General features: G+C 39.5%; 1 protein-coding gene across 1 annotated transcript in view; it reads right to left on the minus strand.

Annotated features, from left to right (window-relative positions):
* Positions 1-26,379, minus strand: part of Suclg2 (succinate-CoA ligase GDP-forming subunit beta) — a 249,512-nt gene extending 223,133 nt beyond the window's left edge. Inside the window, exon 1 of the mRNA XM_070018922.1 lies at positions 26,260-26,379. Within this exon, the coding sequence (XP_069875023.1) occupies positions 26,260-26,343 (84 nt within the window). The 5' untranslated portion in view covers positions 26,344-26,379. The remainder of the gene's footprint in view (positions 1-26,259) is intronic.
* Between the last annotated feature and the right edge of the window lie 533 nt (positions 26,380-26,912).

Consider the following 26,912-nt stretch of genomic DNA (forward strand, 5'->3'; position numbering starts at 1 on the left):
CTGGAGAATGGTACTTACTGTATGTGTGAAACTACATGTTTGTTATATGGATTTTTCTTTCAGAAACTAATTCTATATTTCACAATTTTAAACAGTTTTAAATGAAAGTGTAAGCTTCAAAATCCCACAACTCCAAATTCAAATCTAGACTATCATTTACAAGTTGGGTGAGTTTAGACAAACTATTTAACCTCCGTAAGCTTCAGTTTCCTGTATTGTAAATGAGGATAATGATAGATAACGATGATGACTGCACACGGTACACAGGGTTACTATTGACTATTGAAGAGAAAATGCAGCTTTAGAGCCTGCTTAGACAGGGCTCTCCTCACAATGGCTCAGTTATTGCCCTCTGCACTGTTTCCAAACAGATGAACATCCACACGTTTCCAGCTTGTAGCTGAGCTTGGCATTTCACCTCTTGGCTGACAGTGTGCAGCTGTTGCAACTGCTGTAGAGCAGCACAGTGAATACAAACACAATCCTTCCACCTTAGCTAGTATGCCTTTACAGTTAAAAGCTGGGCAAACTTGGTTGATCAAGAAAACTAGCCAATATAGGACTATTGGAGGGCCATCAAAGTCTGATTTCACCAAAAAACCCAAACACCCAGAAGCTTTTAAGCATTTAGAGACTGGTGGCATAGGAGGAACCATATAGTATGTGAAATCTGATAGGCAGATAGAGGGTTCAAACTCCAGCTATACCACTTAGCAGCAATGTGTGTTCCCTGTATGGTCTCCACAAGCTCAACCAATGAAGGGCACTTCCACATCTACGCCAATAGTCTCTTCTGTAGTGAGCACATGGTCTAACCTTTACCATGACATCAGGTCAGCAGCCTGATCAGAGGGCAATTGAAAGAACTAACCCATCTGTAGAAGTTTAACAACAAAAAAGTTAGTTAGCACAATCAGGACCAGTCTTTACACCTAGACAGTACAATCCCTCTTGAAATGAGTTCTCCAAAACCCACTAAAATATGTCTTTTATAGGAAAACTCCAAATGTCAGGATTATAATTTCCTAGATTCATACTGACATGGACCCTTGAGATCACTGGTTCAGTAGTTCTCAAAGGTTTTTGTCAGGAGCTCCTTAGAATACACCTTCACAGCTTCATCCACAGATGACATCTTAGAGCCCAGGAGAAGGTATGTTAACAAGGGTCCTAGGATCTTGAGGCCCGAGGTCTACGCAGGTCTTTCCATGTGAGCTGCCAAGAGCCTGCTATCTGCTCTCACTGCATCCTCTTCCACTGGCCTGTGTCCCCTCTCCACACAGCAGTCCAAGTTTAGAAAACTAAATACACTTACTTAGTTTAGAAAACTAAATATACTCACATGGCTTTCTACTCCAAATCCTTCCTGGAAAAACTCAATTAAAATGCTTAACTGGACAACATAGCATGAAATAAACTTCAGCTCCTTTCACCAATGTGAATTATTAATAATACAGTAAGGCTTTGAGATCCACCCATCAAGTTTCAAAATTCAATGTAATGAGAAATTTAATTGGACAAACTAGGTTGGACTTATATGGTTTTTATTTGTATTTACAGGGATATATCCCTTGATATCTCATGCCTCATGAGCAGCTGAAAACTGAAAAATGAAGCATGCACTATCCTTCCATTTGTACATAAAAATCTAAGTGAGCTTGTGGCTTGTTAGTCGGTGGTGCTGATTACCTCATGTATCGCTTGCATTGTTTTCATTGATTTCTTCGGAAGGAGATACAGTTTTCTTAAACGAGGCTTCCATTTAAGCCTCAATTACATAATCACTGAATTTCAAACAAATACTTGGTACATAAAATATTTAGTGAACTATATGTGAAGCCAGAAAAGAATGCTGTAACACAGCACAAGTATCAAGTGTATTATGGGATAAGTAATGGAAGGCACTGACTTCTTATGTCATATTCTGATGATCTAGAAACTGAAGATTCAAGAATTTACAATTTGCTCTAGGAAACATTCCAGAATAAAATGCTTGCTAAAATAGAAAAAAATAATATTTTCTTTCAGACACGTTTTAATAAGTACAATCTTTATAGTATGAGACAATAAATTTGGAAACAATGAGAGGTTATTTTGTATCTACTGAACTAGAAAAGTTTTTAAAAATTGTATTTTATATTGGTCTGAGTACCAGAAAACACACAGTCTCATAAAATACAACATTCAATTCCTTATCTTTAAAAAGAGACTAGTATTTTGTGAGTAATAAGTGAATTAATCTACACAAAGTGCTTAGAATAAGCACTGTTAAAAAATGGTAGACATTACTACTATCACTGGTTTTAATCACCACAGGTAAGTGAATAGATTTATACCATTGGGAGGGTGATGTGTCAGAATGTATCAAAGAATGTAGGTGACTAGTAAACAAAATTGATGTTCAAGCATATTCATTACAGCATTAAAAGAGTAGAATAAGGAGGAGGCTACAATGCTTGATAAGAAATGTACTCATTATCTTGCCCATGTAATTGTAACCCCTCTGTACAGTATTTTCACAATTCAATAAATAAATTAATAAATAAAAGAGTGGAATATTTAAAAACAACACAAATGCCCACTAATAAATAAGTAATACTGTAAGCTGTAAAGGCACAGGAACAAACCCTCCTTTCCTCCAATTCTCTGGACTTAGAAATATTTGCACTAACTTTTAATTAGCCAGAAGATATTCCAGATTTAATACTAAGTGTGAGAGAAATAACCGTAATTAATTGGTATGACTCTAATTTTTGGTTAAGAGACGTTACATACCTACACATGATGTAGGTATGCAACATAAAAGTTCCAAACTCTTGCTCAAAAATGGCTTTCTCTAGGACACAGGTGATTACAGGTGGCCTTTTAATATTTTTTGGCATTTTGATACCCTCTCCAAGACTGTCTTCAGACCACTCAACACAAATCCTCACATAACATAATATCTAAATAGTAATCATCCAAACCAGTGAGTTTTTTGTTTTGTTTTGTTTTTGTGTTCCTGGGTCTTGAACTCAGGGCCTTGGAGATGTCCTTGAACTTTTTTGCTCCAGGAAGCTTTTTGCTTTTCCACTCTCCCACTTGAGACATAGCTCCTCATACAGCTTTTTGGGTGCTTAATTGGAGATAAGAGTCTCAGGGACTTTCCTGGCAGGGCTAGCTTTACACCACAATCCTCAGATCTCAGCCTCCTGAGTAGCTAGTATTACAGGGGTGAGCAACAAGCACCCAACTCGAACCAGATTTTTTAAAGGTTCTCTCTCTTATAAGAACTGGGGTTTCAGTACACAAAATCAAATGCTATCCATCAAACAGGAGGCATTCTATGTTTAAATGTCAAAAAAAACTTAAGAATAGTAACAGAAAAAGCCAAACCTGTAAGCGAAGAGACATAAAATAACCAAATAACACCAAAATAAGGAGGCTTTCAAAAGTCAAAAAGATGGGGCTGAAAAGGTAGAGTGCTTGCCTTGCATGCATGAGGCCCTGGATTTGATTCCTTAGCATCAAATAAACAGAAAAGGCTGGAAGTGGCACTGTGGCTCAATTGGTAGAGGAATAGCCTTGAGCTGAAGAGCTGAAGGACAGAGCCCAGGCCCAGAGTTCAGGCCCATCACAAAAAAAAAAAAGTCAAAAAGGTTTCTCTCTCTCTCTCTCTCTCTCTCTCTCTCTCTCTCTCTCTCTCTCTCTCTCTCTCTCACGCGCACACACACACACACACACACACACACACACATACACACAATTTCACACACAATCTCATTTAAAAACAATTTTGGCTCTGCTGTTTACTCATAAAGTTTCTTATATTATTGAGTCACTTGTTCATTTCACACTATGAAATAAATTAAAATCTCAGAAGGCATCAGATAAACTCTGGAAACTAAACAGAGAAGCTAGAAGAACACTCACTGGGAAATTCAGGGCTAGGATTTAGCTTAGTGGCAGAACTTGTGTACCAAGCATGCATGTACTTGACCTCACACCTCACATTACAACAAATGCCTTCACTATACCCATGTTTATTTGCAATATTGCTATTTATACAATAAGCTGTAGCACACTGAAAAGCATATGATAAATGTAAATAACATGCAAAGAATGGGGGGAGAGGAGGAGCAGAAAGAGTAGGAAGAGGGGGAAGAGGCTACCACTGAATCGAGGCCAATACTGCCAGGAGCAGCATGATGCTGAATCCTAAAGACAATCCAGAGGTGTAAAGACATTTCCAGTAGAGGAACATAAGAAGTACATGCATGAGGCTGGGAAGGTGGCTCAGTGATAGAGTGCTTGCCTTGCATGCATGAGGCCCTGTGTTTGATTCCTCAGTACCACATAAATGGAAAACGCTGGAGTGGCGCTGTGGGTCAAGTGGTATAGATCACTGGCCTTGAACTGAAGAGCTAAAGGACAGTGCCCAGGCCCAGAGTTCAAACCCCATGATCAACCAAAAAAAAAAAAAAAAAGGACATGCACAAGGTGAAGTCTGGTGTTTGAAGAGGCTTCACAGATTGCGTGGAAATAAAGGATGAGGGTGCACCTGAGTTCAAAAGCAAGAGAGAAGGAATCGAACATAGTGAGCTAGAAAAAAGACATGAAGGCTATGTATACATAAAGTGGTACCAAGACTACTCTAAATGTAAAACACCCTTTTGGGACTTGAGATGGAATCCTCAGCACTATAAATAAACAAACACTCCTCTGAGAGAGTATCACAGAAATCACACCTCCAGAGAGAACATTACAGAAAAGTAGCATGGTGGTACACTTCTATAATTCTAGCACTCAGGATGTGGAAGCAGGTCAGGCCAGCCTGACCTACATAGTAAGATCCTTTCTCAAAAAAACAAAACAAAAAAAAATAGATAGATAGATAGATAGATAGATAGATAGATAGATAGATAGATAGATAGATAGATAGATGACATAGAAAGAAAGACTGTCAAGGCTTATTCCCTTCTTAAGTTCTGTGCAGTTATTTGTCATGTAATTTAGCTTTTTATCTTTAAAAATCTTACCACATAATTCAATCTTATAGCATGCCCATATGTAGGATGGTATATTAAGAAAACTCTTCATGTTCAATTTACTGAAGAAATAAAAAACGTATTACCACTAGAAAACCGAGTTTGACGAATATTATCTCCACAACCACCTACCCTTGTGGTCCTAGGCTCTTGAAGTCTTTCTAGCACCCTCGTTATGTTTCTCAGATCCCACACAAGAAGCTCTAACTATGCAATGATGTAACCTGCATAGGCACATAGAGGCAGCAGGACAGGGCAGGACTAGAGCCAGGAATCTGCCTTGAGAATCTGTGGCTTTCATCAAACAACTAAACAGTTGCAATATTTGTTCCTAGAGCCAAATAAAAACAAAATCTTGACAATACAAATTGGATTCTGTATAACAGCCAATTTTAGTTTAGGATGGGGGGATACCACATATTTCTATTCCCTGTAACCATATATAAGTTTTCACTGCCCATAAAAAGCAGCCTCGGCTTATTAGTTAAGACTAAATTATTTTCAAACTTCATCATAGTCCTTAAGTTCTGTAAACTACTGTGGGAGCAGAGCTCCAGTCTCCATGTGGGATTCTTAAAAGTCAAAGAAAACTGTTACTTCTATCAGTTTTCTTCCTAAGAGACCCACAAAAAAGGAAGCTGAGAGAAACAAGCCCATTATAACCAACCATCTGAATCCATTTCAGCATTTTTTATTTGATCAACATGCTACAAATGTTCCCAAGATTATCACTGATGGGTACATTCTACAGGTTCCTGTGGTCCATTACACGTTGAAATTGTAAGAAGAATGCTTCTAAACAGAAACAATATAAACTGATTTTACCAAAATACCAAGTTATGTCTTTTAATATAGATTAATAGAGGAACTTTACCTGGCTTTAACAGCCAAGAATTCACAGGCATAGGAAGCCACTCTTGAATGTTCCTTGATTCAAAAAAGCAAAAACATTAAACCCAAGCAATACTACACAGAGACCACCAAAGCACTAAGCCTACATCAAAAATAGCAATTCAGATGCTTCATCATGATGTACAACTGCCTAACAGCTTTAAAATTTTAGAATTCCATCAGGAGGACTGAAAGCTTTCAAAGTAAAATCAACTCAGTGGAGGTTGACAGCCTTCAGCACAAACAAATGAGAGCGGAGAGTGTTGAATACCACAACAAACCATTAACCTGAACTTAATCTTCATATCTATGGGCAGAGAGAAAATACCTGCACACTATATATCTGACAAAGGACTAGTATCCAGAATATATAAAAAGAACATTCAAAATTCAACATTTCGCCAGGCGCCGGTGGCTCATGCCCATAATCCCAGCTACTCAGGAGGCTGAGATCTGGGGATCACGGTTCAAAGCTAGCCTGGGCAGGAAAGTCCATGAGACTCTTACCTCCAATAAACCACTAGAAAACTGGAAGTGGCACTGTGGCTCACGCGGTAGAGCGCTTGCCTTGAGCTGAAGAGCTGAAGGACAGCACTCCTCAGGCCCAGAGTTCAAGCCCCATGACTGACCAAAAAAAAAAAAAAAAAAAAAATTCAACATTTAAAAACTGAATTAAGCCAGGCACTGGTGGCTCAGGCCTGTAATCCTTGCTACTCTGGAGGCTGAGATCTGAGGATTATGGTTTGAAGCCAGCCTGAGCAGGAAAGCCCATGTGATTCTCATCTCCAATTAGCCACTAAAAGCCAGAAGTGAAAAGGTGAAAGTGTTCAAGAGTGATAGCTTTGAAGTGTATATAAAAGATGCAGGGCACCAACATCAAATACAGTGAAAACAGTGGTTATACCGTTGGGGAGGAACATACAAAGAAACAAACAAAAAAAAAAATCACATGGTACATTATAAATACGTTAGAACAATAGCAAGAAAGGAAAAACCACTTGTATCCCTATCTTGGGCTTCATTTCACTTAACATCATTTTATCTGGTCATATATACATACATATTATCTGGTCATATGTACATAGCTTTTGTTCTTTTCTGCTTGTCCCAGACATATACTAGTTATTACAAATAAGGGAATCATGGGACCTATGTTTCTTTGGGCCTGGCTTACTTCACTTAATATAATTTTTCCAAGTCTTTCCATTTCCTAACAAATGAGGCAATGTCATTCTTTCTGATGGAGGCACAGAGTTCCATTTTGTGTGTGTGTGAGTGTGTGTGTGTGATATATATACATACACATATATAAGGGAGGAGGTAACAATGCTTGATAGGAAATGTACTCATTACCTTGCTCATGTAACTGTAACCCCTCTGCACAGTATTTTTCAATAAAAAACATTAATAATTTTTTTTAAAAAAGAGTGATAGCTTTGAGCACAAAAGCTCAGGGAGAGTGCTCTGAATTCAAACCCAGGACCAATACAAATAACAAATAAATAAATAAATCTGAATTAGAAAATTAGCAAAAGGCTAAAGTTAGCTTTCAGAGCTGAGGAATAGCTTGATAGAAGGCTTATCTAGCAAGCATAAAACCTGGGTTCAAAGAAAGAAAACACACAAAATGTAATTTCCAATGAAGATATGTAAATGACAAACAAGTACATAAAAAGATACTTTACATTCCACCCATAATGGAAACACAAAGTAAGACCACAATGAGATAAATCTGCTCACAAAGGAGGATATCGATCTGTTAAGTGACAGTTTCAAATGCTATTGCAAATGCAAACAAACTGAATCTCCATTTCAATCACAACACTGCTAACAATGAGAACTAAATAGCCACTTTGAAAAAATACTTTGGGAGTTTCTTTAAAAAAATAAAAATATTTCAAATATGATCTAGCAAATGGACTTTAAGCATGAACACTACAGAAATAAAAACTTATGTATACAAAAAAATAAACACTTGTGCATGACTGATATGGGCTTTATTGGTACTGGCCCAAAACTGGAAATAACCAAAAAGTCCTTCAACAGGTAAATGATTAAACAAAGTGTAGATTAGATACTATAGCTCATGTCTGTAATCCCAGCTACACAGACAGACAAGGAGGGGCCTTACTCAAGGCCCTTCAGGAGGAAAGTTAAGATGACTCAACAAGTAAACCTGTAATCACAGGTATGCAAGGGGCATACATTAGCTACAAACCCTTTGTTCCTAACTTATTTTTTTTTTAAATTGGTATCTGTTAGTTGTACAAGAGGATTTCATTTGGACATGTCTAGAAAACCTAATGTATTAAGCCATTAAAGTGTGGAGGTAGTAGTGTGTTCCTGAAGTCTCAGCTACTCATAAACATCATTTGATAAATTTAGAAGTTCCAGACCATTCTGGACAATATAGTGAGCCCTCCCCTTTAAAAAAAAAAAAAAGGTAAGGGGAGGGACACCCTAAGAGTAGGTCCAAGTCTCCAAGTTGCTATACTCCTAACTGATAAAACAAACTTCAAACCATAATTGGTCCGAAATCACAAACAAAGTCACTTCATATTAATAAGAAAGACAATTCATACATTCATGAAACATTAGCTTGTTTAATGTACTAAACAAGCACTACTGACTTACAAGCATAGATAGACCCCCAATACAGTAACAGTAGGAGGCGACAACATTGAAACTACATCCTATCTCACATGCTATATAAATCCAAATCACCATGGATTAAATAAATCTCAATGTAAAATCTGAAACAGGAAAAGACAGGGAAAACTTTGGAAGATATAGACCTACATAATGATTTTCTAAAGAGAACTCTAGTTGGCACTGATCAAAAATTGACAAATAGGATTGCATCAAATTAAAAAGCTTCTGCACATCAAAGGAATTAATTCCAGAATCAAGAGACAACTCGTAAAACAGGAGAAAATCTTTGCAAGCTATTTAACAGATAAAGGATTAATAGCTAAAATATACAGAGATTAAAAATATAACCACCATGAGAACAAATAAATCAATTAATAAATGAACAAATAAATTGAACACAATCCTTAGAAGAAGATAAACAAATGAAGAAATGTTCAACCTCTTTGTAGGAAACGGAAATCAAAACTACAATGAAATTTCATCTTGCCCTAGAATAACAGGCAAGAAAGGAAACAACAAATGTTGGTGAAGATTGGGGCAAAGGGAGGGAAAAGGAGGAGACACAGATCCTCATATACTGTTGGTAGGAATGCAAACTAGCATATGGAGGATCATCAAAAAAACCCTAAAAACAGACTACCATGCTACACCACTCCTGAGCACATATAAGTTATATATGAATGAGTATAAATCAACATACAATAGAGACACCTGCGTACCTATTTTTTTGAAGCTCTGTGTCCAATAGTGAACAGCTGCGATGTACATACACAATAGAGTATTACTGAGCTATATAGAAAAATGAAAGTACATTGGTTTGCAGGAAGACAATAGAACTGAATATCATTGTGTTGACCAAGATAAGCTAAGCTCAAAAAGGCAAATATCACACTCATCCCCAAACCAGGCAAAGACCCAACCAAAAAAGAGAATTACAGGCCAATTTCCTTGATGAACACAGATGCAAAGATCTAGCTAACAAGATTCTAGCTAACAGAATCCAGAAACACATAAAAAAAATCATACACTATGACCAGGTAGGCTTCATCCCAGAGATGCAGGGATGGTTTAACATACATAAGTCAATAAATGTAATCCAACACATCAACAGAGCCAAGGTCAAGAATCACATGATTATCTCCACTGATGCAGAAAAGGCCTTCGATAAAATTCAACATTCATTCATGCTAAAAGCTCTGGAGAAAACAGGAATAGAAGGAACATTTCTTAAAACAATAAAAGCCGTTTCCGACAGACCAATAGCCAATATTATACTTAATGGGGAAAAGCTACAACCAATTCTCCTAAAATCAGGAACAAGCAAGGATGCCCACTGTCTCCACTCCTCTTCAATATAGTCCTGGAACCCTTAGCTAGAGCAATAAGGCAAGAAAAAGACATTAAAGGGATCCGCATAGGGAAAGAAGAAGTTAAACTATCCCTTTTTACAGATGACATACTAAACCTTCACGATCCCAAATACTCCATCCCCAAACTCTTAGAAATCATAAATCACTTCGGCAAAGTAGCAGGACACAAAATCAACCCACAAAAATCAGTTGCCTTCCTGTACACTGACAATGTACAAGCAGAAAGGGAAATAAAGGGAGCAACCCCATTCACAATAACCTCCCAAAAAATAAAATATTTAGGAATTAACCTAACCAAAGATGTAAAAGAACTATTTAATGAAAACTATAAAAAGTTAAAGAAATTGCAGAAGACACTAGGAAATGGAAAGACCTCCCATGCTCTAGGATAGGCAGACTTAGTATAGTGAAAATGGCAATACTGCCAAAATTAATATACAAATTCAATGCAATTCCTAATAAATCCCAATGACATACATCTCTGAAATACACAAAACAGTCCAAAAATTCATATCGAACAACAAAAGACCTAGAATAGCCAAAACAATTCTAGGGAATAAAGACAACATGGGGGGGGATAACCATGCCAAACTTCAAACTCTACTATAGAGCTATAACAAAGACAGCATGGTACTGGCATAAAAACAGACCTGAAGACCAATGGAACAGAATAGAAGATCCAGAAATAAATCCACAGGCCTACAGTCAGCTGATATTTGACAAAGGAGCCAAAGACATACAATGGAAGAAACACAGCCTCTTCAACCACTGGTGCTGGGAAAACTGGGCAGCCACATGCAGAAGACTAAAAGTGGACCTCAGCCTATCACCATGTACCAACATCAACTCAAAATGGATTAAAGACCTTAACATTAAACCTGAATCTCTGAAACTACTGCAGGACAGAGTAGGAGAGACACTTGAACTTATAGGTACAGGAAGGAACTTCCTGAACAGAGTCCCAGGGTCACAACAAATTGGAAAGACTCGACAAATGGGACTACCTTAAAATAAAAAGCTTCTGCACAGCTAAATCTATCGCAACCAAGACAACCAACTAATTGGGAAAAAATATTTACCAGCAATATATCAGACAAGGGGTTAAGATCCAGTATATACAGGGAACTCAAGAAACTAATCCCTCCCAAACCTAACAAACCATTTACTAAATGGGCAAGGGAACTAAAGAGAGACTTCTCAGATGAAGAAATAAAAATGGCAAAGAAACACATGAGGAAATGTTCACCATCCCTGGTTGTGAAGGAAATGCAAATAAAGACAACCCTGAGATACCACCTTACCTCAGTCAGAATGGCCCACATCCTAAAGTCAGCCAACGACAAATGCTGGAGGGGACCCGGAGAAAGAGGAACCCTATTACACTGTTGGTGGGAATGTACACTTATACAACCACTTTGGAAAGCAGTCTGGAGGGTCCTCAGAAAGCTAAATACTGACCTCCCTTATGACCCAGTCATACCACTTCTAGGCATCTACCCTGAACAACAGGAACCAATATACAAGGACACATGCACCTCCATGTTTATTGTAGCACTGTTCACAATTGCTAGGATATGGAAACAATCCAGATGCCCCACTACAAATGAATGGATGGAAAAATTGTGGTATCTATATACAATGGAATATTATACAGCCATTAGAAATGACAAAATAATGGCATGTGCAGGGAAATGATGGAGCTAGAAGAAATCATGTTGAGGGTAAGCCAAGAGCAAAGAGACAAACAGTACCAGGTCTCCCTGATAAGTACATGTTAAATCCAAAATGTTAGTGATACAACAAAATTAACAGGACTTAAGAAACAAAGAACTTCCACTCATCTGGTCAAACCAATACTAAATAACCCCATGCTGCTGATCACATGTATGGTATATATGTGTACGCCATTATATGTTATAGACCGGGACAGACAATTTGCTCCAGGAAAGTTAGAATGAGTTTGTGACTTTAAATGAGCATCACTATCCCACAATACTGTGAAATTTGGGAAATTATGTAATCACTTAATCACAATAATAATAATTTTAAAAAAACACCAGAAAACTAGAAGTAGTGCTATGGCTCAAGTGGTAGCCTTGAGCTGAATTGCTCAGGGACAGCTCCCAGACCTAGAGCTCAAGCCCCATGACTGACCAAAAAAAAAAAAAAAAAAAAAGAGAATCTTTCATGTGATTGTTCTAACATATTTATAAGATTATGTCTTTGTTGCTTTGTATGTCCCTCCCCCATGATATAACCCCTGCTTTCACTATATATGATGTTGGTATATGTGGAAAGGAAGGGAAAAAACAAATCATTAAAACAGGGATACAGGGGGACCCATTGCAACAATGAGATGTACAAGTCGTTATGTCAAAAAACAAACTTTACAACTTTGGCAGGGGATGGGGGGTGGGGGTGGGGAGGATGCGAAGGGATGGGAAGGGGAAACAAAGGAGGAGGCTACAATGCTTGATAAGAAATGTACTCATTATCTTACCCATGTAATTGAAACCCCTCTGTACAGTATTTTCACAATAAAAAAATAACATTTATTTTTAAAAAAAGCAAAATGAAAGTATCAGAATTGACACATTTGAATGAGCACATTAACTCAGTTTCTCCCTGCCGTGGAAAGCATTTCGGGGGCTTCTCTTTGGAAGACATTATCAAGCCTGCACCCCAATTCCTCACAGCACCCTGCAGAAACATACCTCTCTAGCTCTAAGCTGATGTCAAATAACATTACGGTCAGAGTTTTTCTAATCTAACAGGAGCAAGTTAGCAGGGGACAATGTTTTGAGTGAAAAAAGCAAATAGATGAAGCACAAAGCATGAGACCATTGGTTGTGGTCCATGAGCTGCCAGCAGCTAGACAAGAAATACAGGGTCAATGTGCCCCTTGAAGACACCTTAGATGCCACAAGTATTTCTGGAACCCAGCAAATGCCCATATGGTTACATAACTGCAGAAACAAGAGTAAAACATCATTCTTTTTCTTGTCAATGCAATGGACAAGAGGTCTGGAAAGTAAAAACTACTTGTAACTACTTGTATAATAACACCAGAGTGTCCTTTGCAGCTCTGATCCTTCACACATATTCAGAGAATTAAAAGTTCACTGATTTGCATTTCTGTTTCCTAAGACTGCCACAAATTAAGTGTCTCACTATGTAGTTACAGAGCAGAAGTATAATCAGGCATGTACACATCTACAACCCCAGCACTCTGGAGGTAGGAGCAGGCAGAAGTAGGAGAATCATGAAGTCAAGGCCAGCCCTGGGCTATATGAGACTATTTGTTAAACAAAATAAAATAATAAATGTATTCTCTTACAGCTCTAGAGATTAAAAGTCAGAGGTCAAGGTATGAGCATGGCTGGCTCCTTCTCAGGACGAAAGGGGAAGAGAACCCACACCTCATTTCTAGCTCAGGATGGTTTAAAGGCAAGTTTAGGTCTTCCTGGTTGGCAGAAGCAACGTCCTGCCTGCTGCCTTCAGCTTTATCTTGCTTTCTAACTGTGTACAGATGTCTGCATCTAAACTTTCCCATTTTGTAAGGAGAGACAGATTGGCTGACACTGATGACTTCACTTTGACGTGAATTCCTCTGTAAAGACTACATCTCCATGAAAGGTCATATTCTGACAAACTGTCAGGACAAGGATTTTGTGGGGAACACAATTCTACTCATATAAGCACATTTGCTAAACCAATGGGAGTGAATCTTGATGAGTTGTAGGGAAAACAGCTGTGATAACAGAGAAGTCTTGTGAGGTCTCTGAACCACACACAGGTATACATACAATGTAATATTATGCAGCCTGAAAGAGAAAGATAGTCATAGATACCACAACATGGGCGAAATTTAAAGATATTATACTAAGTCAAATAAGCCAGTTATAAAAGAATATATATACATATATACAAACATATGTATGTGTATATGTTCAAGTATATATATGTATATACACATAGTGTATATGCACATGTATAGGCATAGATACGTATACAATACATATGTATACATAAACATGCACATGTATATATGTATATGTGTATGTATATGTGTGTGTGTATATATATATATATATATATATATATATATATATATATATAGGAGTTCCTCTTAGATAAAGCTCCTAGAGTAGTCAAAATGACAAAGACTGAAAGTAGAGGCTACCTTGCTTCAGGTGGATGTTAGTGATGGTTTCACATTAAGAAAAATAAATAAATGTACTTAATGACATAAAATGGATACAGTGGTAAAATAGTTAAAACTAAAAATTTGTATATATTTTACAGTAATAAATTTTAAATTTTTATATAAAAAACAGACATGTTCATATTTGTAGTACCCTTACAGTTTTGAGAAGCGAAATAAAAGTTTCAAGGACATTGAAAGCATTCCTCCAGTCTAAATTTTGAATTAGAAACAGTTCCTTTGCAATCTCCCTCAATAACCCAAATTCAATCACCAAAACACTGTTCTGTTCATTTTATTGATATGATAACCACATTGCTTAAAGTTTACAGTTCTAGGAAAGAGATTCTTCTCTAACTCAGAAATAGGATTTTCCCCTGAAGCACAGAACCCAAGCACTTAAAGAAAGGAAGACCTAGTGTGGCTCAGAGGAAGAGTTACTGACATACTGACAACACAGCCATAACTGAACAGAGGAGTGCTACTCAGAGCCTAATGGAAAAGGATATTTAGTAGTTTCCTCTCCTCTTTAAATAACACTGTTTAAAAAGTCTCACTACTAAAATTCTATTTTATATGAAATATATTCATAAAATCCATACTACCCCTAAGAAGTCTCATCATATATACACTTACATAAAATAGAAAAGCAAGAAGCCAGTATTAGTAAGGTTTGGAAGTTGACAAAGAAATCCTATGCCCAACCTTCCCAAAGCCTTCTGTCCCTTCAAGTTAGCCTGCAGGGCACTGGGCCATGCAATCCTAACTGCATAATTTTAAATATTTAAACTTTAAATTTCTAACTTAACCACTGCAAACATTACCCTTTCTAATTATCCAAATAGTAAATTTAATTTTCCTTGTCAATTATACAAAAATATACTAAATGAAAAATTCATTTTTGTTTTTCCTGTATTGTTTTCATTTTAATGATGTATCACTTTTTAAAAGAGCTCTGAATCAACAAAGAAACTCTCATCGTTAACAGTTAATGCCCTTAGTGAAAAATAACTCCCAGCCTTCTTTGCATAGCTTATTAAAGGCCTTTGTGATACTCCACCCTCACCTTACCCAGGCTCAAATGAGACCATCTATTGAGCATGGTTTTCCTTGTCCTTTCAGAGGAAAGTGAGCCCCAACCAGTCCATGTGACACAATGAAACATCTCAACAGAAGGCTGAGAGCACAAAGAAGGTGTCAAAAAGACAGTGATAGTTCCTTGGGAAAATGTTAAGGTGCTTCTATCAGTCTTTCCCCTCCTCTCTCCCTCTCTCCTCTCTCTCTTTCTTTCTTCCAAGTCATTTCTGCCTTGGTCCTTCCAATTGCTTACTTCAGATGTGACAAGGATAATATCAAAGGTTTTCTATAAAAACAAAGCGTCTTTGCTACCTAATTTGTTTATAGCAATACCCAAAGCCAATAGCTAACATTTATTGAACTAGGACACAAAGCTAGGACTTACATGAAGAGGCTCATTTAATTCTCACCACAACTCTGAAGAGTCTTGGAACTTTTCTCCATTTTATGGATGCAGAAGCTGAGATCTAAGAAATTTATTGTTTCATCAAATTTAAGATGTAACAATTAGGGGCTGGGAAGATGGCTCAGTGGTAGAGGGCTTGCCTTGCATGCCTGAGGCCCTGGGTTCGTTTCCTCAGCACCACATAAGCAAAAAGAAAAAAGCCGGAGGTGGCGCTGTGGCTCAAGTGGTAGAGCGCTAACCTTGAGCTGAAGAGCTGAGGGACAGTGCCCAGGCCCAGAGTTCAGGCCCCACAACCGGACCCAAAAAAAAAAAAAAAGATGTAACAATTATATGATGCACCATTTCAATGTGCCATCAGGGAAAAAGAGATCAATCATATATGTATTACACAATGTGTAAAAGACATCTACATTTCCACAAATGTTGGATGTGAAAAAGCACATGTAAAATACATAAATTTTATAAAAGCATAAATCTACTAAGTACTAAAAAGATCTGAGCCCAGGCCATGTGGATTCCAGTTCTGGTTGACGACATCTATTATCTTGGCATGATTATTAATAATGTCCCCTGATACTCTCAGGAGTTACTCTGAGAGATACTCTTTATCCGTTTTAAGGTTAAAAGATAGGATTTCCCCATTCACACATCTTAGTCTGGGAGAGACAGGGTATAACCAAGACAACCAGGAGCAGGTGACCTAAAGGGGAAACCCTTTATTAAGTGGTAACAAATGGACCCAAACAAATCCACCTCCTTACGAGGTGTCAACTGGACAGAAACAGGAGACAGTGGCACTTGTTAAGTCCAGGATGTGTATAAAGCCAGCTGTCTACACTTATCTTAGAAAAGGTCACTGGATCATTTGGAAGAATAAACTAGCTTCCTGTGACAGCTCATTTTTCCTTCTTAATAATTCTCCTCAGTTACTGGGAATTGTGATAAGAAAATAATATAAAACAACGTGCTTTATCATCACCAGACCAGAAGTTTAACAGAAAGGGAACAGGAAGAATCTTAAGGCACTCAGTAAATGAAAACTTGGGGGAAAAGAGATTGTCAGCATTTCAAGATGACAGAAAATGCAATGGTGCCCACCTAGACCAAGCTTTCTCACTGGCAATGGACCCGGAACCTGACACTTGGAGGGTTAGAGAAGACCTAACCTGGTCACAAGGGTAGGAAGAGGGAGTAACCCTAAGTAAAACCAGCCAATCTTTCCAATGGTTGATGACCCTACACTGAGTATACAGGGATGAGCTAAACTGATGAGATTCTCTTCTAATTAGAATTATTAAAACTCTGGGAGAAAGTGGAAGCTGGAGGATGTGTTGGGGACAGGATCTAGAAAGGATAGCTGAACAAACAGCTAAAGTTGTATACAGGTAGAAATTACAAGAAACATTACCATACACGTGAACAGTTAACCTCAGAAAAAGGCAGAAAACCCACACATCCCCCTTAAATGCTTCAAGACAAAGTCCAAGAAGGGCTTGTTTCAACAAAAGAATCCTAAGGAATCACCTGCATCCTCCACCAGAGACAGAGTAGAGGAGATGGCCGAGCCAAGTTGAGATGGTTAAGTCACTGGTTAAGTAGGCCTGGGACTGGTACTTTGTAATTGTGGCACTTTTCTCTCCTTTTATGTTTGTTCTTTTATCTGACCTAACAACATGTCCAGAGAACACACAGGCACAAGGACAGAGGATATGGCTCTGTGAGCAAAGGTGAGCGAGATGTTTTATGAGGTGAGAAGCTCCTGGCAGTCTCTGCTTAGAGCAATACTCAGCCCTTTATCATGTTGCTCCTGTATGGCCGAGGACAGGAGGGACAATTGGGACCTGCCCAAGGAATAAAGGCTTCACCCTGTCTCTTTCTCTAATAACAACAGTCTTCTCTCTTATCTGCTCTGTGACCAGCTAGTCCATTTCTACTGGGGTAACTAGACATTGGTTTCCAGGGATGGATGCCATCACAGGGTATTCTCAAATGTGAAGTATGCAATCACCCCAATTTTGGCACATGCCTTTACCATCTATTTTATGCTCTTTATATATGGGAGACCCTGCCAATCAATCTATGACATACGTGTGAAAAGACATTCAGCTTTAAGTGAGCTAAAATGGGAAATATATATATATATATATATATATATAATAAAATATATGCATAATCATTACAAGATCTCAAACTAAAGAGTGCCAAAGGAAATACTGAAAACCAGGCAGCCTGGCTCCAGTCCTGGTTATGTTTGTGGTCCTGGCATTCTCCCAGTACCAACAATTCTCCAAGATGATCTTCATCTTTGCCCACCTCTAATTCTCCCAACACTATACCTGGAAAGCACGCTCTCAAGCACTCTCACAAAATGGTCTGTGCTGCATCACTGTCTAGAAATTTTCAGTGGATTCCCATTACACCAAAAACAAACAACTCTATCACTAGGCTTACAAAGATCTGAATTTGTCTCTCTTATTTCTCTGGTTTAGTCTCTGTCTACCACCTCAAACTGTACAAGGCTGCTTTCCTGAACTTCCTTAGTGCCTTCAAGTAACAGACCTAGGACAAACACAGTACAGAAACTGAAATGGAACAAGCCTTTAGAGAAACAGATGTTGATAGAAGAACCAGATCCTACACCCCTACCCTACAATCCAAACAGATATTGACATTCCTTGTATTTTGCCATATTTCCAGTACTAATTCTATATAGTATCAAATCCCTCTAATTTTAAACTAAAAATAAACTTGGTAGAGAGAGGTGTTAGAAATCTTTGTTCCTTTATAACTAGTGCTTAAATGCTATTCCTTTGCAAGCATTTCTAGAAAAAGTAAAGACTACCCATTTATCCAGCACAGTGACCAAAGTCTACATTCAAAAATTAGGAAATTCCATCTTTTTATACCATCCCTCAATGGTCACCGTTTGTCCAGCATGCTGAACCCCTGAGGCAAGAGCTTTCTGCTAGGCAGACTGCAGATTATAACTACAGCCCATTCATTAGGCTTGAATCTTTGACACATATGAAGTCCAGAAGCCATGGCTAAGTCAACACTGAGATGTGCAAACATTTCTACAATGATCAACAACTAGCATTCATATCCAAGTGGCCCTCACCCCTGGTACAACCTTGAACTGCACCAGCTCTTTCTCCCATCTGTGGGATCCTGAAGCTAACCAGAGTCCAGATGCAGACCTCCATCTTCTCAAGCCTCAAGTTCCCAGGTGTAAACTGGGAAAAAATCACTCTTGCCTCACAAGGCTATTTCAAGGACTAAATGAAATAAAATATAAGGCAGCCCTGAGCCAGAGCTGAACTGTGGGATGACAGCACTTGATAAATATCTATGAAATGTGGGAAAGGAAAGGAAAGTTACTCAGCTCAATAAAGTCTACAGTAAAAAGCAAGTAAATTTAGCTTCAAATTCACTGCAAAAGAAATTTCCACTGTAAGCCCATGATCTAATCATGCCAAATGTTTTACATATCACCTTACTGAATCTTTGTCACTATCTGTGAGAACTAATCCATTTTCAGAGAATCAAGTTCAATAATTTGTTCCAAGTATAATCAAAGTATATTACACACATGAGAAAGCTACAATAAAACCCATTATTCTTTATAATTAACATGAACTATTAAAAACAACTTTAAAAATAATATTTGGAGCCAGAAAACAGTGGTCCATGTCTATAATCCTAGCTATTCAGGTTGAGATCTGAAGGATCATACTTTGAGGCCAACCCTAAGCAGAAAAGCCTATTAAGATTCCTTATCCAAAATACCCAACAAAAAAGATGTGTTAAAACCTTAACTCAAGTGTAGAGCCAAGTAAGCAAGCAAAGAAAGAATGAGGGCCTGAGTTCAAACTGCAGTACAATCAATGAATCAACTGTTCCAAGCTGCAGAACATGAACATTCATATCTAGAATTTGAATATACTATGTTGTTTCCCAGACTCAGCACCAGAAAAAAAGAAGGGATTGGATTTAAGCTCAGAGGGCCCTGGGCAGAGTTGATCAGTATGCCAGGACAGCTCAAGTTCAAATGAACAGAGCTGAAGAGATGGAGGAAATGTAAGCAGTCAGATTAACTAGATGGTTTGGCCCAAACTGGATCTTTTGGTGATATAGCTTAATGATTTAACAGCTTAAGTGGTTTATTAGCATGAGCCTGGTGACTTCCTGGCATCAAGATTTCAAGCAAGTTGCCGTGGCTTCTTAGACCTCTGATCCTCTACATAAAAACAGTGGTCTTCCCAGCAGTGACATTTTAAGGAGTAAAGAAGTTTATATGCACTGATCACTCTACACAGTCACATCTTCAAAGCTCTTACTGTAGAAGCCCTTTCCCCAATCATTAGCCGATTGTTTCTCTCACTTGTCAGAATAATCCATATCACCTCCCAACTCCTCCTGCTCCTTACCTGCCTCTCCTTCCTCTGTTCAACCCTCTCATTCCTATAAACCACTATGTACACTGAATACCTTGTCTGGCCAGCAGAAAAGCAGCAGTATCTAAGAAAGTTTTTGCTGTCAAGCCTTAGATGGTAGGAAAAAGAGTGATAACCAACGCAGAGTCAAGTTTTACATAGAGTCAAGTTTTAAAGTGCAATAAGTAGTAAGGGGGGGACGACTGGGTCAGTAAAATAACTGGGAAAGGTCTGTCTGAAAAATTACCCTGAATCAGAAAGCTGACTCCTGTGGGATCAGAGGGCAAAGTGCTTCAGGCACTGAGAACAGCAAGTACCCTACACAGGAAGACAAAGAACATGGATCAACATTATCATCCTCCTCATTATTTTAGGTCTAGATTCCACAGCTGGATGAAACCATGCAATTTTTGGCTTTTTGACCTTGGCTTCTCTCTCTCAATATGATAATCTTCGCATACCATTCATTTTCCTATAAATAGCATTTCATTTCGATAATACCCATATATATTTGTGTATATGTATATATATACATGTATATATATATGTACATGTATATATACATATATATGTACGTATGTATAAATATTTGCTTTTCTATTCATCTGTTATTGGGTACCCTGACTGATTCCATGGGTTGGATATTTTGAGTAATAATGGGACATGAATGTATAATGGGAATTGGGAAAACATGGGGAGCAGCAGGGGTAGGGAGAAAGGAAAGAATCCGGAAGACTGAGCACATTACACACATATGTATGAAGACAACATCATGAAACCCACCAAATATTATTTGCAAAAGGATAAATGTTGGGAGTGTGAGAATATATCAGAAGGGGTAAACTTGCTCTGAGCACACCATGTGCATCTATAGAATTATAGTAAAACTTTGTTACTAACATATGCTAATTAAAAATAAAAATTGAAAGAAAAAAAAAGAGAACAAAACTCAACTACAGTATCACTATATTACAGTATAACCACTGGTTCACACATCAATTCTGCCACTAGGCCACGAGACTTCTGAGAGTAGGGCTGTATGTCTTCTTTCCCTCTGAACCCACGTTTATTAAATGCATCGATCTGCCCCCTCCCCAATTCTCTGAAACACTGGGCTTATGCTGAAGAACAAATTAAGTTTTATGTCTTTAAAGTGCTTAATATTGGGCATACATAATAAGAATTCAGAAAATATTTGCTAAGAAAATTACATTCGCTTGACCTGTATTTCAGTTACGGAACTGTATGCCCTTGTAGCTGCGTGCTTTTTGCAGCCCCACTCACTCTTGCCATCCCTCAACTTGTCACTACCATCCTTCCCTTCTCTCCTCTACCTTCTCTACACTGAAACCACCTGCAATGACTTCTACCTGGAAGACTGTCTCCACCACCCCTAACTTCTCCACCCACAAGAACTCTCAATGTGAATTTCCAGATGACTACATTGTTTGTATCACTTACTCAAATGTGTACAAATCATTTCTTCAGACAAAATTTATCCACCAAATGACAGAAAACTCTAGGTCTAATGACAATTTCAGATGGAGTAGTAAAAGCAATGTTGAAGGACAAATGATATGAGAGGATTCATGTCGTTTATTTCTTCCCCTCAATATAATGTATTTCAGTGTCTTTCTGGGCTTTGTGCCTGCAGAACTGGGCCAGAGAACATGGGTGGAAGACATTCTCACTCTTGTGGACTTGGACACTCAATCAACATTCATTAAGGAAGTGTTTCATTTACAATACACAAAACCAATTTGGGACATGAGCTATCACTTAAAGAAGGTCTTCCCTGTGCAGAAGGTCAAAAGTTTACTATCTACATTTAAGTGAGATGCATTCCCTCCACTAATAGCAGAAATTGCATCTGTATGTTATTTTTAATACATATTTATTCTCTAGACAATAAGCAGATAAAGGGAAGTCATAACTTCCTAAGCAGCCTCTACAGCCTCATTTAGGTGGTAAGAACTCTCCTGTAACCTTTAGTCCTTCACTTCTAAAAGGCATGCACCCATCTTTCCCGCTTCCAGAAGGAGTTGAAAATTAAGCTGCAGTCATTCTTCTTAAAGGATCCAACAGTAGGGATAAAGAGGTTTAAGGAATTTCCTTTGGGCCTCATACACAACAATGATTCTGAAGCTCCAGGCCTGAAAGGCACTGGCTTCCTTAAGGACAACAGTTCCATAAACTTCCCTTAGTCAGAATGAGAGGGGAAATGTCCTAACAGGTAACAACAGTACTGTGCTTGCCATTTCTACTAACCATTTCAAAATGTCTCCAGCCTAAGTTCCCGTAAGGCTCCACTGACATCATGCCTCCATAATGGCAGCCCCATGTACCAAAGAACCCTGTTCACCTACTCACAGTACTTGGCTCTTATCTGCCAAGACAAGGGTTTTGGAAAAGCTTGTAACGGTTGTTAGATTTTTATGGAAGGGCACTGCCCTCCACTCCCATAAAATAGTTTCAAAGCCAGCCTAGTTCAGATGTATAACATGCGTATCTACAGCACGGTAACTACATGCCTGAGCTTCAGCAATCACAACTGGGATTTAAACAAAGTGATTTTTTTTTCTAATTACCTGTATTACTGTGCATAAGTTACATACTTTTAGCTCTTTAAAACTTCTTGGCAAAGTGGGCACTGGTGGCTGACAACTGTAATCCTAGCTACTCAGGAGGCTGAGATCTGAGGATCATGGTTTGAAGCAAGCCCGGGCAGGAAAATCTGTGAGACTCTGGTCCCCAGTAAACTACTCAGAAAAGCCCAGAAGTGGTGCTGTGGCTAAAGGAGTAGAGGGCTAGCCTTGAATGAAAGAAGCTCAGGGGCAGAGCCCAGGCCTTGACTTCAAAACCCAGGACCAGGCCAAAACAAAACAAAACAAAAACTCCTTGGCAGACCCTACAAATCTCCAAGTTATCTGGCTCCTGTCTACTTGTCAAACCTCATCCTGTGCCACTTTCCCTCTGTAATTAGACAGACAGAGCTCATTCCCTTCGCAGGGCCTTTCTACTTGATGTCTGCCCTACCTGATACATTCCTTCCTTCTAAGTCTCACCTGGCTTGTTCTTTTTTATTAATCAGCTTGTGTCAAAAAGTCACCTCCAAAATCTAATAAACATAATATTGAGCAGAGTTGATTAGGTGCATACCTATTGCATAATCCATTTGCATAAAGTACAAAGGAAAAAACAGGTCCATGGTATTGTAATTCAGGGACTGGTTACCTTTTCTAGGTATAGGTAGTCATGGGAAGAATTCCAGGGTCTACATTGCTGTTAGATAACTTTCATGATCTAGATCTGGTGCCTAATGAGTAGTCTGTGCACATTTATCAAGCTGATCACGTATAATTATGTACATTCTTCAGTGTTTAATATTTCATTTTAATAAATTAAACCTAAACAACAAACAGAACCACCTTATTGAGAGCATTAACAACCCTCCTGATAAGCTATATTCATTCTCCATCCTATGACCCTGTTTGATTTTATTCAGAGTATCAATCACTGACAAATCACCTTCACTATTGGATATTTGTACACAACCTCACCCTTATCCACCCAGCTAAAATAAATAAAAACTCTTCCTGACTCATGCATCAACCCCAACTCCCAGGGCCTAGAACAATCCTAACCAGATGGTATAAGCTAGATTTTTTTTAATGCATATAAAACTAAGAAATTGAAGTTTTTTTTTTAAAGGGGGGGCTAACATCAAAAAGGGACATAACATCAAAAAAATCAAAGCAGTGAAACTAAAAGCAGAAGTAATAAAGAAAAAGAAAAGAAAAAAACAAAATTCAGTGACATTAAACTATCAGGAATATGTGTTGAATGCTAAATTTAACTATGGGAGGGAGTAAAGTGTTATTCTATGGATATTTTTATAAAATCAGTTAAGTTACTTCTAAAAGTAGAAAAGTAGGTCTTTTATCTCTGTACACCAAACAGTTTTTTGGGTTTGTTTTTTTTTTAGAAGGTCTGGTACAAAGTAGGTCTGAACCAACAGACTTGTAAACTTGGGAAGACTCATTTGGTTGAAAAAACTGGGCCATGTTCAGTTGTAAGGTGTGCTATGAACAAAGAACAAGGTAGGCACACTACCAAGTTAGAAGTACAAGGAGTAGATATTAAGAAGCTCCCACAAATTTGATAAGAGTTCCTTCTACTTCTATTTAAAAAAAAAAGTGCCAGTAGTGGCACTATTGAATTGGATGACATAGTCAATACTGACATGCAAACTGAACGGCCACCATAAATATCTCTATGAGGGAACCTATCCTTCACCAGGCAGAAACCTAGTGTAATGGAAGCCTACAGGTAATGAACATTTCCCATGCTACCAGAGCTGTCACAAATTGTAACCTTGAACAAGTGATTGAACTAAACTTCCTATCCATGAAAAAGAGCTAATTGTACCAGATACTTAGCAACACTCATTCCCAGTTCTTGATATTTCGTATATTCATAAAACTCCTGTCTTAAATTGTTAATATTAATAAGTCTTGCATTCATAGGAGACATAAACTAACCTTGATGGAATGAGGTCTTTTTGCTAAACCAAGATCATGTGTCCCCCAACTGGTCTCTCACAAGTGTTGTAATAAGGCTTCTATCTCTTGGACTGGCAAGGAGGCTGCCTAAAAATACAGCTAAATGCTCTGTATTTTAGGTTTTGATTTACAATTACTTTGCTTTCTTGAGTTTTCATTGCCATGGGCCCAATGTTTCCCATCAATTCAAGTCTACCTTCAGCGTTAGCACCACAGTTGTTTCTTGTAACACTTAAGTAATGAATAGGACTTGATCACCTTGAGGTATTCTTCTTATTCCATTGCAGCAGTTATTAGTTATTTTAATTAGATAAAACTGTCATTCCTTTTGCCACCCCACCAAACTGCCAAGTGCCTTTTAAGACTATTACAGTAATAAGCATTAGCACCTTTTAAATTTACATTAAAAGTATCAGGAAAATGAGATGCCAGAAAATAAGGGGGGGAGGGGGGAACTGTAGATGTCATAATTAACCAGAGTTGAGTAAAAAAATCATTAGTAACTTCTTTCTTTTTTTTTCTTTAAAAAAAAATGTTAGGGTGCATGTTCTGGTGAAATCTGCATGACAATGAATTTAAAAGGTCAGGCTCTACTGGGGCTAAGCCCTAGACAGCTTTTTCTTCAAGAGAGGGAGTCAAAAGTGGATCAAGATGCCTGGTATGCATGAGCTGCTTTATTAAGTGGCCACTCTTTTGCACAACTACTTAAAGATCTTTTTTTAATTTGTATTTATTTATTTATTTATGTGGTCAGTCGTGGGGCCTGGGCGCTGTCCCTCAGCTCTTCGGCTCAAGGCTAGCACTCTACCAGCTTTTTCTGCTCACGTGGTGCTGAGGAATCGAACCCGGGGCCCCATCCAAGCAAGGCAAGCGCTCTACCACGGAGCCACCCTGCAGTCTTAAAAGATTTTTTTTTTTTTAAATAGAAAAGGGTGGAGTCAAAGAAGTGAGCTGGTTGATTAAGTTCTTCGAGAGCGGTCAGGGGCTCGGTGTCCACGCTCTGGGGCCTCTCTCTCACTACGGAGACGCCGGCTCTCTGCGAAAGGCAGACAGAACAACTTCGAATGCCTACTCCGGGGTCCAACCCCGTCTCTCTCGGGTTGTATTCCACACGAAGCAGGGCGAGAGGGCACAGGGCCAAGGTTCTACGCCTCCAAAGTGACCCCTGGAGGGTTTTATGAGCTGCACCCGCAAACCTAGTCTCCAGGAGAGGTCGGGGGGGGGGGTGACCTTCGGTCAAGGTGAGTGCCCGGCGGTCTGGCCGTCGCCCCGCGGCGGGAGGGTGGCACACTCGGCGGGTGCGCCGCGTCACCGCACCTCCGGACTCGAGAAACTTGTGTCAAACTCGCGTCCCGCGCCGGGCCACAGTCCCAGGCGCGGCACCTCGGGCCGGGGACCCGGCGACTCGGGGGCCGGGGTCGCGGGTGCTCCAGGACACCCCGGGCCGCGGCCTCCTCGGTTCCGGACCCCACACCACGAGGAGCCGGGGGTCCCCACAGCCCGGCGCCCAGGGACGCAGCGCCGCCCGCGCCGCGGGGCCGGGAGGGAAACCCGAGGAGCAAAGCGCCAGGGAACCAGGCAGGCAGCCACCACGGCCAGCGCCTCCCCCGCGGCTCCGGGTCCCGGGCCGCGCTCACCTGGGACCTGGCGGCCAGGAACCGGGCCTGGAGTGCTGGGCTTCGCAGAAGTTTCCCGGCGTGCGCGGTCGCGGGAGACGCCATCTTAACCAGGAACCGGGGCAGAGAGCGGGGCGCGCGGGCAGGGGCGGCGGGGGCCGGAGGGGCGGGAGGAGGCGGACTGGAAGGACACACCCTCTTCCCGATGGCCACGCCCTCGGGCTAATCCGGCCACTTAACCACGCCTTCTAGTTGGCCACGCCCCCTCCAGATAACGCAGCTGCGCGCTCTTTTCCTTGCTCCTGGATACTGCCAGGGTGCTGGAGACCTCTGACCCCGCTCTTAACCAGCTTCTCTTCCAGCAGGCCTGCTCATTGTGCCTTCTCCGATTACAATGGTTACAAAACCAGCGCTGCCTTAACCTCAAGGTCTTGGCACTCCAGTTGTCCCCTGGGAGTGTTTGTTGTCCTGATGATTGCAGCGGGATTGACCCAGGAAGCTGAGGCCATCCAACCAGAGATCCATGATCTCGGGCTGGAGTCCCAGAGGTCTGTGTATTGAAGGAGTTAGGAGGCAGGTTTAAGAGCCTGCAATCTCATAGCCACGTGTTAGGGAAGTTTAGGCCTAAGTGAAGTTTGTGTCCTTGTTCCTTAACTAAAATCAACAGAAAGCTG

Source organism: Dipodomys merriami, unplaced genomic scaffold (genome assembly GCF_024711535.1).
Source record: "Dipodomys merriami isolate MVZ:Mamm:240054 unplaced genomic scaffold, mDipMer1.0.p SCAF_13, whole genome shotgun sequence".
Classification (NCBI taxonomy): domain Eukaryota; kingdom Metazoa; phylum Chordata; class Mammalia; order Rodentia; family Heteromyidae; genus Dipodomys; species Dipodomys merriami.